This window comes from Sander vitreus, chromosome 10 (genome assembly GCF_031162955.1).
Source record: "Sander vitreus isolate 19-12246 chromosome 10, sanVit1, whole genome shotgun sequence".
Taxonomy (NCBI): Eukaryota; Metazoa; Chordata; class Actinopteri; order Perciformes; family Percidae; genus Sander; species Sander vitreus.
Genome location: NC_135864.1, coordinates 19,949,476 through 19,961,715, shown reverse-complemented (window position 1 = coordinate 19,961,715; position 12,240 = coordinate 19,949,476). Strand labels below are relative to the sequence as shown.

General features: G+C 39.6%; 2 protein-coding genes across 2 annotated transcripts; both read left to right on the top strand.

Annotated features, from left to right (window-relative positions):
• Positions 1-752: 752 nt before the first annotated feature.
• On the top strand, positions 753-7,056 carry slu7 (SLU7 homolog, splicing factor). Its single transcript, XM_078260800.1, has 15 exons — positions 753-894; positions 1,147-1,324; positions 2,358-2,511; positions 2,609-2,689; positions 2,828-2,992; positions 3,304-3,369; positions 3,463-3,594; positions 3,800-3,897; positions 3,985-4,052; positions 4,854-4,993; positions 5,667-5,828; positions 5,910-6,011; positions 6,127-6,204; positions 6,328-6,453; positions 6,542-7,056. The coding sequence occupies exons 2-15, from the start codon at positions 1,155-1,157 to the stop codon at positions 6,719-6,721; spliced, it is 1,722 nt and encodes a 573-aa protein (XP_078116926.1). The 5' UTR covers positions 753-894; positions 1,147-1,154; the 3' UTR covers positions 6,722-7,056.
• A 98-nt stretch (positions 7,057-7,154) lies between these two features.
• On the top strand, positions 7,155-11,947 carry c1qtnf2 (C1q and TNF related 2). The gene is made up of 3 exons (XM_078260801.1): positions 7,155-9,023; positions 9,317-9,571; positions 10,478-11,947. The coding sequence occupies exons 1-3, from the start codon at positions 8,996-8,998 to the stop codon at positions 11,116-11,118; spliced, it is 924 nt and encodes a 307-aa protein (XP_078116927.1). The 5' UTR covers positions 7,155-8,995; the 3' UTR covers positions 11,119-11,947.
• Positions 11,948-12,240: the final 293 nt, after the last annotated feature.

Below are 12,240 nucleotides of genomic sequence, written 5' to 3'. Positions count from 1 at the left end.
TATATATTAGATATATTTTATATTTAAGCTCTATTAGTGGGCCCCTATTAACCCTGCTCCTCACTCTTTATGTGCAATGTGTTCAGTTTTCTGTGCTAGAATGCAACCTGACCTCACATGTGCTGTGGGAGAATCTGATTTAACACATTCAGGGAGATTTGCACCAAACAAGCAGAACATGTCAATTAAGAGGTCATAAAACACATACAAGGACCTGCCTCATGGGCCTTATATCAGTTGATATTTTGCTTCGATGTTGCATATTCCTAACTTAACTAACTAACTTACTTTCAATAAATTGAAAAAACCAGAAGATACACAGGAAGTTTTCCACTTGCACTTTTGGTAATCCATCAGGTCAAAGTGTGCTTGTGCCCCCAATTTAATGGTATGAATGGTGCATCATTTACATTGCAGAGGAGTTGTGAACAAGTTTAATAACATCTGCCATGTACCACAGAAAAAGGAAAAAGTACTGATTAGATTACACAATCATATAAACAGTGTGCCAGCGGTTGAGGTGGTGAATCATGGCAAGCAGCTGTGCTCACTAGATGCTGCTCTTTCCGACCGGAAGTGATGTTACATTGGTGATTTCATTTCAACACTACGATAGAAAAAAAGGACGTAATAAAATATAATGTATTTGTGTTGTTTAGTATTGTTTTGTTTCCTGCTAAGCTACTGTTTCACACTCCAGTCCAATAGGTGGCGGCAATGCACCTCTAAGCTGACCCAGAGAAGACGAAAGGACGTGACGTAGCTGTAGTTGATATGAAATGGCGACTATCGTGTGTTAGTCAAAACAGGGACGAGCTCAAACACAGAGCAAGACATATAGAAAACTAGCTAGTGAAATATCAACCGCTGTGTTATTTGTTGGATCTTACCAAAGTAAGCAAGTTATTGATTTTCATTTTTTCATAAGATATAATATACTTCTTTCCCTTCCAAATTACTCAGCAGGTAAACAGCTAGGTTAGCTAACGAAAAGAGCTTCTGTTATAACTTTTATAATTTGAACCACTCTTTGGAGAGTAATGTAGGAGCATATTCAGGACAGATATGTTTCTAATAGCTAGCTAAACACTTCGCTGTGTTACACGGTTGTACTAAAAGCTTAATATGGTATATACCTTTTGGCAGGTTCAGCCATGACCGAGCAGGCGACTGACGTGGTCGTTGGCGTTGGCGTCAGCTCGGAGGGGATCGTGGGCCTGGATGAGCCCAAGAAGATGACCAGGGAGGACTGGAGGAAGAAGAAGGAGCTGGAGGAGCAGAGGAAGCTGGGAAACGCTCCAGCTGAAGTGGACGAGGAGGGAAAGTAAGTTTATGTCTGCGCAGAGAGTGGGTCCTCAGAGTATCTGAGGAAATGCTCCAAAAAAACAAGCAAGCACAGACACCAGTCACACAGTGCTTCACAATCGAAGAAATAAAATCCAATACAGTCATGTAGGCCTAAATAAAGCAAAGATAAAACGCCAAATTTAAAAAAAATACAAGGAAAACCGACTTGGGACACAAGCTTAAACATGTCAACCAAATGCCTGTCTGAACAGATAGGTTTTTAGCTGCTTTTTAAAAGAGTCCACAGAGTCTAACAACCTTAAAACAATGGTCAACATCAGTCCTATGAGATATTCTGACTTAATTAATAATATGGGGCAAACTCCTAAAACACTGGATACTACTTTTCATTTGATAGCATATTGCATTAGATCTTCCCTACCTGGTAAATGTCACATTCATGACTTAATAGTGTTGACATCAACATCCAATTGAAAATTATGACTAAGAAACTCAGATTTTTGGAAACCTCCAAAAGTCAGACTCTGCACTTAATAACACAAAAGTAAAATGAAACTAACATGGATGCCTCACCAGCCAAAGTATATATTTTCTTTTTTTAAGGATTATTTTTGGGGCATTTTTAGGCCTTTTATTTGCTAGAACAGCTTAGACATTAAAGGGGAGAGAGAGAGAGAGAGTCTCCGTATATGGGCACGTGAGCTACACAGGCGCCCATGAAATCCAAATTTATTGGATTTTGTTCTATATGTTCAATGCACTGTTTTTTTGACCCTCACGCAACCAACTCTGCAATCATAGTTCTCTTATATGTGAACGACTGCAAAACCCCAGTTTATAACACAGGCTTTCTATTGTAAGTTTTGAGTCTCCAAGCTGAAGCTGAGGTAATCCTAACAACATCAATCAGGTTATTTTTTCAGACTTGACAAAGTTTCTCCAAAGCTACAGAAGGCATTAAACAACTATGCCCCTTTTTTTATTGACATATTTACAATAAAGCTACTGTATTCATTTGACCCACTTGTGCTGCTTCCTTTCTTTTCCAGGGACATAAACCCTCACATCCCACAGTATATTTCATCGGTGCCATGGTACATCGACCCATCCAAAAGGCCCACACTAAAGCATCAGAGGCCACAGGATGAAATTGAGGCACAATACTCATCCATTGGAGAGTGGTACAAGAGAGGCGTGCAAGAGGTGAGGGTATATCAATGAGTTACTGTCATGTAGCCATTACAAATAAACTTGAAAGTTAAAAGCTAAACAAACAAAAAATAAAAAATTCTCCAAACAGACTGCTGTCGCCACTAAATATCGTAAGGGAGCTTGTGAAAACTGTGGTGCCATGACACACAAGAAGAAGGATTGCTTGGAGGTAAAATGCAATAAAGCAATTTTTCATATTCAGTAGACATTTAGTACACTCACACACATTTTATTATCCTGTAAATTAAAAGAATGCTATATCTGTCATAAATAATGTAAACCTGACCTTTTGCTTTTGTCCTAACAGCGACCCAGAAAAGTTGGGGCGAAGTACACAGGCACCAGCATAGCTCCAGATGAACACAGCCAGTTACAGCTCGACTTGGACTACGATGGGAAGCGAGATCGCTGGAACGGGTATGACCCTGAGGATCATCAGCGCATCGTGGAAGAGTACGCCAAAGTAGATCTGGTAAGCAGTCCAGTGATATTAATTAAGCTTAGTTTAACTCTGGAGTGTTCAGTTGGTTTGGTTTGTTAAGAACAACAAACAAACGTTGGTGGCACCATATAATCTCTGTCATTACCGAAACGAAGTCTGTGTTGTCTACTAACTGTTTATCACATGAATCAGACTTACTCTTATATATTTACTGTTGTTGTTATTATTACTACAACTACTGTTTTTAATGCATAATTTGAAGGAGCTGACAGATTACATTTCACTGCAATTGTATTTAATATGATTTCACGTGACAAGTAAATAAATTCCTTCCCTCTCAGGCCAAAAGGACACTGAAGGCACACAAGCTTCAGGATGAGTTGGCATCCGGAAAACTGGACCACGCTGTAAGTGTGCATCGTTGTCTTTAATTTAAGAGATAAAAGGCTTTTGTCTAGAAGACTAACCTTTTATTAATTCTTTAAATCATTTCTCTGCAGGAGCGGGAACACGACAGTGAGGATGAAGATGAGGATAAATATGCAGACGACATCGACATGCCTGGTCAGAACTTTGACTCCAAGAGACGAATCACTGTTAGAAATCTGCGTATCAGAGAAGACACAGCTAAAGTAAGGGACACATTTGGAAATGCAGGCCAATTTGCGTATTTGCAGCTACGATGTTAGTCTTCACTGTCTAACTGAGATGATTTAAACCATGTTTGGTGGCCTCTAATGTCCACTGTTAAAGCTGTTGATTTCAGTGAGAGGTGAGGTCATTTTACTAACGCCGAGACGCCAATTTATCTGAACTTCTCACGTCTGTTTCTCACAGTACTTGAGGAATTTGGATCCAAATTCAGCATATTATGATCCAAAGACTCGAGCAATGAGGGAGAACCCCTACTCCAACACTGGCATGAACCCCGACGAGTAAGTCGTTGTAAATGAGTTTCCTGATAGCTCAAAAACTCTCATTGGCTGACATTGAAATAACTCTTAAACTGTTTTGTCTGACAGGGTTGGGTATGCTGGAGACAACTTTGCTCGCTATAGTGGGGCCACCGTCACCATGGCTCAAACACAGTGTAAGTCACCGAGATATTTTCCAGCTCTCTTCAGCCCGTCACCACCCCCACTCTCCTTTTTGGAACTTCCTGACTTTGCAAAATCAGAGTTATAGGACTTTTAGTTTCTTTTTAGTTTTGGGATTATTAGCACATCAGTGATGTAAAGGTCCCGTTGGTAGAATTCCAGCCCCTGTGCTTGAATAAAAATGTGTTCTCAAGCAATGTGGCATTTACACAGCAGCTTCAAGTGTGTATGCGCTGTCAAGATAAGACAAGGTTGCAGTTGTGTGTTTTAGTCACATGGCCACCAAGATTTGAGCAAGATCAAGAAAGGAAATATTGCACAGAACAGAAAAGCAGATATGAACACTAAACAAAAGTAGTGTTACCCTTGACATGTCATAACTTTGTGAACATCAGCAACATTTAAATTAAAGGCTACAGCGCTATAGTGATATCTATAGGTTTTAAATTCTTCAAGTTAAACCCTGTAATTACTTCAATCAGTAGCGGCCTGAAGTCACCTTGCCTTAGCTAGCAGACATAGCTAAATTAGACAATTTCCCTATCAAAGTACCCATATTGTTTGCATGACTGTAAATGTTATGGGAATTATTTCCCCTGTCTACTGTTCTAATATAACGTAGGGGATTTGAGATGAGACACCAAAAGCAGGATTGGATCAGTTTAGCAATAAATGGTAAATCTGATACATTCTTTGCTTTCACACATCCAAATCACATTCCCTCTCAAACAGGTATGTAGCGGGTATTTGCACTGTGCCTTGTAAATAATTGTCAATGCCTCATCTTGTGACAGTGTTTGCCTGGGAGGCCTATGAGAGAGGCTCTGAGGTGCATCTGCAGGCCGACCCCACCAAGCTGGAGCTGCTCCACCGCTCCTTTAAGGTCAAGAAGGAGGACTTTAAAGAGAAACAGAGGGACAGCATTCTAGAGAAGGTACTGTTTTTTCTTAGCAGCAGCAGATCCAGCTGCGGATCCTTAAACAGTCTTAAATTAGCTTTTCAGAATTTTATATTATTATAGTAGGTCTTAAATCTTGAGGTGATGCCTAGTTGCGTGAGAAATGTCTTCCTTATTGTTTTACACAGTGTTGTCAAAATGAACAATTCCGAGCAACTTTTAATTTAAAATAAAATTCTTAATTAAAATGTTTTTGTTTTTTTTAACACCGTATTCTCTGATGTAAACTAGAACAGTGGGAAACCGTTCATTGCATTTGCCATCCATTTGATTACTTGATGACATTTTGCATAGGATTGTTAAATGGAGATACAAAAATATCTAGAAAAATATAAACACACAGCTCAGCCCAAATGTGCATTTGTGTTGCTGTGGAAGGAGTTTTAAGCTTTAGGTCTTAAAAAGCATTACATTTGAATTCAAAAAGTGTGCAGAAACCCTGAGCAGTCTGTCTTGTTTATTATTCTGTGTTATCTATGTCTATGTTATAATGTTTTACGTAACGCACTTTGAATTGCCGCGTTGCTGAATTGTGCTATATAAATAAAGCTGCCTTGCCGTAGCCCAAAATTGGTGTATGGGGGCTCAGGGATTCATCCTGGCTGAAGACGTCACTGATGATGTTTGTGCTTCTGTGTGTGACAATCAGTATGGTGGTGAAGAGCACTTGGATGCACCGCCACGGGAGCTGCTGTTGGCCCAGACGGAGGACTACGTGGAGTACTCTCGACACGGTGCTGTACTGAAGGGGCTTGAGAAGGCCGTGGCTCGCTCCAAGTATGAGGAGGACGTGCTCATCAACAACCACACTGTAAGGACGGCAGAAAACACTGTGGAAAAAAAAACATTTTCACATTTGTTTGTATTCTAAAACAAATTCTCCTGTCCCTAGTGTATTTGGGGCTCTTTCTGGAAGGATGGCTTCTGGGGATACAAGTGTTGTCACTCCATGGTCAAACAAAGTTATTGCACAGGAGAGACTGGAATTGGAATAGTAAGTAGATGTACTTAGAGTGTTCAAAGGCTCCGTTTGATACACACATCAGTTTTTGTAACTATATTTTTTTTGTAACTTACATTCTGGTTTTTGTTCTCTTCATAACCTAAAGAACTACACAGACTGTGCTCCATTCGAAGAGGGACTGATGGAGCCACCGGAGGAAGAAGAGCCCAAGTCCCTGCTGGAAGTAAGTGATTTAAAGTCTTAAAATCGTATCAGTCCCCGGAAATGATCACATGGATGTTTTTAGTTGTCAGTGAAAATGTAGGTCTAATTGGATGTTCATTTTGTCAATGTTTTTAACCCCTAGATGCATCGAGATAAAATGATGAAAGAGAAGAAGAAGAAAAAGAAGAGCAAGAAGAACAAGAAGCACGGCTCTGACGGCAGCGATTCAGAGGATGAGGAGAAGAAGAAGAAAGAGAAGCTGAAGAAGGTAAAGTTATTGGCAAACAGTGGTTCTGTGTTTATCTGTCTGTATCTCCGGTTTGGCTGATTTCTCTGTGGACCCGCCCCCCCCCCAGGCACTAGAAGCAGAGGACAAGTGGGTGAAGCACATTGAGACAATAATGCAGGTGGATGAGAGGAAGAGGCCGTACAGCAGCTTGCAGGAAGTGAAGGCGCCCACTGAGGAGGAGATGGAGGCCTTCCGCATGAAACGCTGCCGGGAAGATGATCCCATGGCTCCCTTCTTAGGACAGTGACCTGCTGGCTCTCCTCAAAGACCTTTACCAGAGCTGCTGCTCGGTGGGGAAAATAACATGTCTCAATCTCATAAAACTCAACTTTCCTCTTGTAAACTTACAGCGTGAGGCTTCTGTTTGGTGACAGAAACTGTGTACAGTGTTTTGTTAGTTTTATTTTTTTTTTAATACTTTTTGTTTTTGATGCCACGGGTCGATAGACCACAGGACAATATTTGCTTTTGTTTTTACTTCAAACTGTTCCATGTGGGGGAAATACGTTGAGGAACGTAACTACTTTGAGTGGGATTAATGCATCATTTTTATAATAAATATATATTCGCCAGAATACTTTATCTTGTATAAAAGGTTCCATTTTTTTTTTCATATTCACATTGAATTAACATCATTGTCATTGTTAACTTAAGACATATGAAATTGCTCATCTCTTCAATGTTCAATGATATATAGGCAAGTATTGTATGACAGAGTAACTGAAAGAAGAAATTGAATCATTTCCGTACAGATTCTCTTGCTATGACTTGCAAGTAATAGAGCTTGTTCGCTGCAGTGCATCAATGAAGGCATTCTGTGTTTTTTATATTGCTGCATAAATTGCATAGAATGCAAATCTAGAAATGAACTCTCATACAATGTTTTGGAGATTACTGCCTTTTAATATTTAATACTTTTTTCCACTGTCACACAATTGAAAACAAAGCTATAAAGCTAAACACAAGTCTACAGTCCAGTATGTGCAGGTCTAATATGAGCTGATTTTTTGTGTGATCACGTCTTCTTTTTTGTTGTTGCTAAGAATGTTCAATAGAAACCTGCAACACAACACCCAGTTATGTAATTTCTGTTCACATGGTTACAGTTATAAGGGGGAATACAGTAGATTTCTTTAGACAAGGAACTGCCTCACCCAGCAGCTGGAACATTTTTATTGGTCTCTTGGCTATGCATCACAGCCATAAACACAAACACATCTGGTAATATTCATAGGTCATTTTATATACTTAAACTTAGCAAAAAAAAGAAACTGCCCTTTTTCAGGACACTGTATTTTAAAGATACTTTTGTAAAAATCAAAATAACTTTAGAGATCTTCATTGTGAAGGGTTTAAACAATGTTTTCCATGCTTGTTCAATGAACCATAAACAATTAATGAACATGCACCTGTCGAACGGTCGAAAAGACAATAACAGCTTGCAGACGGTAGGCAATTAAGGTCACAGTTATATGAAAACTTAGGAAAGTAAAGAGACCTTTCTACTGATTCTGGAAAAACACCAAAAGAAAGACGCCCAGGGTCCCTGCTAATCTGCGTGAATGTGCCTTAGGCATGGTGCAAGGAGGCATGAGGACCGCAGATGTGGCCAGGGCAATACACTGCTATGTCCCTACTGTGAGACGCCTAAACCAGCGCTACAGGGAGACAGGAAGCACAGCTGATCGTCCTCGCAGTGGCAGGCCACGTGTAACAACACCTGCATAGGATCGGTACATCGGAATATCACACCTGCGGGACAGGTACAGGACGGCAACAACAACCGCAAGAACTGGCCAGTCTGGTCCAGTCCATGAGGAGGAGATGCACTGCAGTACTTAATGCAGCTGGTGGCCACACCAGATACTGAGGGCTACTTTTGATTTTGACCCCCCCTTTGTTAAGGGACACATTTTTCCATTTCTGTTAGTCACATGTCTGTGAAAATTGTTCAGTTTATGTCGTAGTTGTTAAATCTTTTAATGTTCATACAAATATGTGCGTATGTTAAGTTTGCTTAAAATATAAAAGCAGTTGAAAATGACAGGACTTTCCTTTTTTTGCTGAGTATACATACTACAGACCTACTACACCTTGTTGTTCTGTTTGATTTGGAACTTCAAAATTGTTTCTGCAAGTGTTATATAAAATGCACAATGTTATAACTGTATTATGATTATATATAACAAAACCTACATGGCTTTGTTCTTTACATTATAATATGTCTGTTATGTAACATCCTTTTATCCCCACAGTTTGAGTTTGTGAGCAAGTGATGCGTCACCACTTCAGCTGTACTCTACTGCTGCACTGACTTGAATGTAATGACTTCACGGTGAAAGTATTTGTTGGCAGTGTAGGCCCTACTTGCAAAACAGGGTGGATGTCATGGACTATGATTCACTGGGCTGCACATTTGTCTGCAGCTCTTTTCTTGAAGAATGCTATCTCACCCGATTATTGGAAAATCATGTAGGAAAGTTTGCACTCGGGCAGAAAAAGAACTTGGATAGAGCTGAAAATGCCCATGGGTCATAACTTCTCAACTGGTGAGTGCTTTCTCTGTTTTTGAAACATCTGATACACTCTCTTTGCAATAACATGCTGTAATATGCATTCTTTAACTTGTGTATAACTGACGTATCATATGTCTCATTGAGAACCGAGTCATAGCATGAAACTGGTTACCCCATTAAGATAACTTTTTTCATCAGATTCCATGATAGAAAATAGTATAGATAGTATGCATGGACCTGTCACCACTCCCCACTTCAGTCTTTTTTTTTTGGCAGATTTCATGTTTTTTTCAATTACGTCCCCTCATCTTCTCGTGGCTCCACAGTGACCATCATGCTCCAGATGTGTGTCATGCTGTGTTTGGTGTCAGTTGTCTTCTCCCAAACATATCCCTTGCCCAAGAAAGGTCACAACATAACCATCCACTCCTCCCAGCTGGTCTGCAGTCTGCCAGGCCCACCGGGGCCTGCCGGGAACCCCGGAGCCCCTGGATCACCAGGGGCCATGGGTCCCATGGGTCCGCCGGGGAAGGATGGCCCAGATGGGAAGGATGGAGAGAAGGGAGAAAAGGGAGATGGAGGTAGTTATTGACTGACTCTCTTTTACTGTGACGCAAACCCCAGTGTTCTGTTTGGGGAAGTGGAGACCCTGGGCCCTCTTTAACAGCTCAAACTGCCTACTTAACATGGTCTTATCAACTTGAGACTTTTCCTAGTTTATTGAGAATTGCTTTGAACTGATGACATGTTTTAGAAGTCTGCTACAGAGATACATTACTTCTGTTTGAGCTGTCAGAGACACCAGCTGTAAAACATAAATACAAACATTTTCATTTTGCTCTATAGTGTTCACAATAGTTTTTACACAGCATTGCTTCTCCCAAATCCAAAATCTATATATCTATTAAGTCTATTTGGATTTCTGTTATTAGAGTTTTGGAACCGTTTGCTAATAGGACGTCTAACAGGGAATTGGCCCTCTCTGGTGACTCCTAATATAAGTAATAACACAATGTAGGATAACATACTCTACATTTCTTTGGCTGTGAATGGCTTTTTGATAAACAAAAATGACATGTATTCTTTAATGCCCAGCTTATATAACATATACATCACAAAATAATAATAATAATAATAATAATAATAATAATAATAATAATAATAATATTAACAATACTTAATGGTCATATACTTTCATTTTCCATATACTGACTGGGAAAGCATCAAATATATTTATTTTTAAATACAGCAGTGGGGTATTTGGGACCCTAAAATTAAGGAATTACAGCCAATGTCACCAAAAACAAAGGTAAATGCATGTTTATCATCTATATAAGGGGCAATAAGTTCCTTCAGGGCAAATGATGAACTGTGACGTATAAAGTCAGATTAGGGAGCACATCTAGGCTTTTCTGAGCTTTTGTTTTGAAAAGTTGTGCTTATTATGCTAACATGTAACATTACAAGCATTCTGTCATCATTTCCAGGTGATCCAGGGAGGACAGGGAACCCAGGCAAGCCAGGTGTGAAAGGGCGTGAAGGTGTCATCGGCAGGGCTGGACCTCGAGGACTGAAGGGGCCACGAGGAGCACCAGGGATAGCTGGAAAACGAGGAAAAAAAGGAGAGCTGGGTGATGTGGGCCAGCCAGGAGCTCAAGGAGGGTGTAATTGTGGCAATGCGGCCCGATCAGCCTTCTCTGTGGCGGTGACAAAGAGCTACCCTAAAGAGCGATTGCCCATCCGCTTCAGCCGGATTCTGCTGAATGAGGGGAATCACTACAACGCCAGCAGTGGGAAGTTTGTTTGTGAGGTCCCTGGGGTCTATTATTTCACATATGATATCACTCTGGCAAATAAGCACCTGGCCATTGGGCTGGTCCACAATGGACAGTACAAGATCAAGACATTTGATGCAAACACAGGGAACCATGATGTGGCGTCTGGTTCTACTGTTCTCCACCTGCAGCAGTCAGACCAGGTGTGGCTTCAGATCTTCTACTCGGAGCAGAATGGACTCTTCTTTGACCCTTTCTGGACAGACAGCACCTTCACTGGCTTTCTTATCTATGCTGACCAGGACTATCTCACTGAGGCTGATAGAAAAGCTAATGCTAAAGATGACAGTTAATCCTGATATATATTTATTGTATTTTAATAATTTGCTTAATTGTGATATCAAAATGTTAAGAAAATTTGAAAAGATTCTTCCAGGTAGTCTTTAGTGACTTTCAGTTGTTTAACTAGAGCTGACACTAGGGGGCACACAAGGAAAGAAAAGTCAACCACATTTCTCCAATAACAATTATTTGCACTCCTCTGGTTTGTTTAAATTGATCTTTGACTGAACAGTTTTTTAAATACACAAAGACAACATATACTTGGCAGTGAAATTAATATATTGCTATATTAATTTTACAGTAGGCCAAAATGTATTCCTGAGCACACAAGATGGTGTGTAGCCTACGTTTGCCATGTGATGCCCTAAATACTGGATCCTGTCATTTCTACATTTTTAACATACAGTGGTGCATTTAACATTTGCCTTGACACAACTTAGAATGGCTAACAGGTTCTGTAATCGATTTATTTCCTAATTTGTATTCTTTCCACATCACACTTGTGTAAGTTGCATATTGAATCACGATTAGCTTCCAAACTAGTTGCAATGCCACAAAGTCATGCACCATTCAATAGATGAATGTGAAAACAGCTTTCTATGTAAATGCATACACTTCATTCTGTACAGTTCAAGTCAAACATCCAAGTGAGGTAAGAATAAACTAAACACATATTTGAGTGGACTTTAAATTAGCCATCTCATTAGACGGATCAAATATTGCATCTCACTGGTTATTAATGATGGATATAGAAGCATTGTAGAACATGGATAAAAAGTAATTGAAAGAAGAAATGGAATAATTTATTTCTTTGATATTTGTATCAATAATAATAATAATAATAATGTACAACTTTTCATTCTACTACTCATTGTTGTAACCTTCATGTCTTTGGTTAGCATTGTATGGAATTACCTCATAGCCTGTCTAAAAATGTAAACTGGGTTACTATGAGAAAAGGGCATTTTTGACTGGCGGTCAAACAATCAATCAAACGTTTTCTACAGAAGCTTGGTTCTACTGAAAAGTTATAATTATGCTAAGCTAAATACCAAAGTTATATAATCAATAATAACATAACTAAAAAAATGTAAATAATGAAATAAAGATAAAAGATAAAAATAATGGAGAAA

Bases quoted from the DNA above. Each gene is read 5' to 3' on its own strand.
- slu7 (XM_078260800.1), top strand. From the start codon at position 1,155: ATGACCGAGCAGGCGACTGACGTGGTCGTTGGCGTTGGCGTCAGCTCG. The intron at 2,690-2,827 runs GTAAAATGCAAT...TTGTCCTAACAG, and splicing joins AGAAGAAGGATTGCTTGGAG to CGACCCAGAAAAGTTGGGGC. The intron at 4,994-5,666 runs GTACTGTTTTTT...TGTGACAATCAG, and splicing joins GGGACAGCATTCTAGAGAAG to TATGGTGGTGAAGAGCACTT.
- c1qtnf2 (XM_078260801.1), top strand. From the start codon at position 8,996: ATGCCCATGGGTCATAACTTCTCAACTG. The intron at 9,024-9,316 runs GTGAGTGCTTTC...GTGGCTCCACAG, and splicing joins GGGTCATAACTTCTCAACTG to TGACCATCATGCTCCAGATG. The intron at 9,572-10,477 runs GTAGTTATTGAC...CATCATTTCCAG, and splicing joins GGGAGAAAAGGGAGATGGAG to GTGATCCAGGGAGGACAGGG.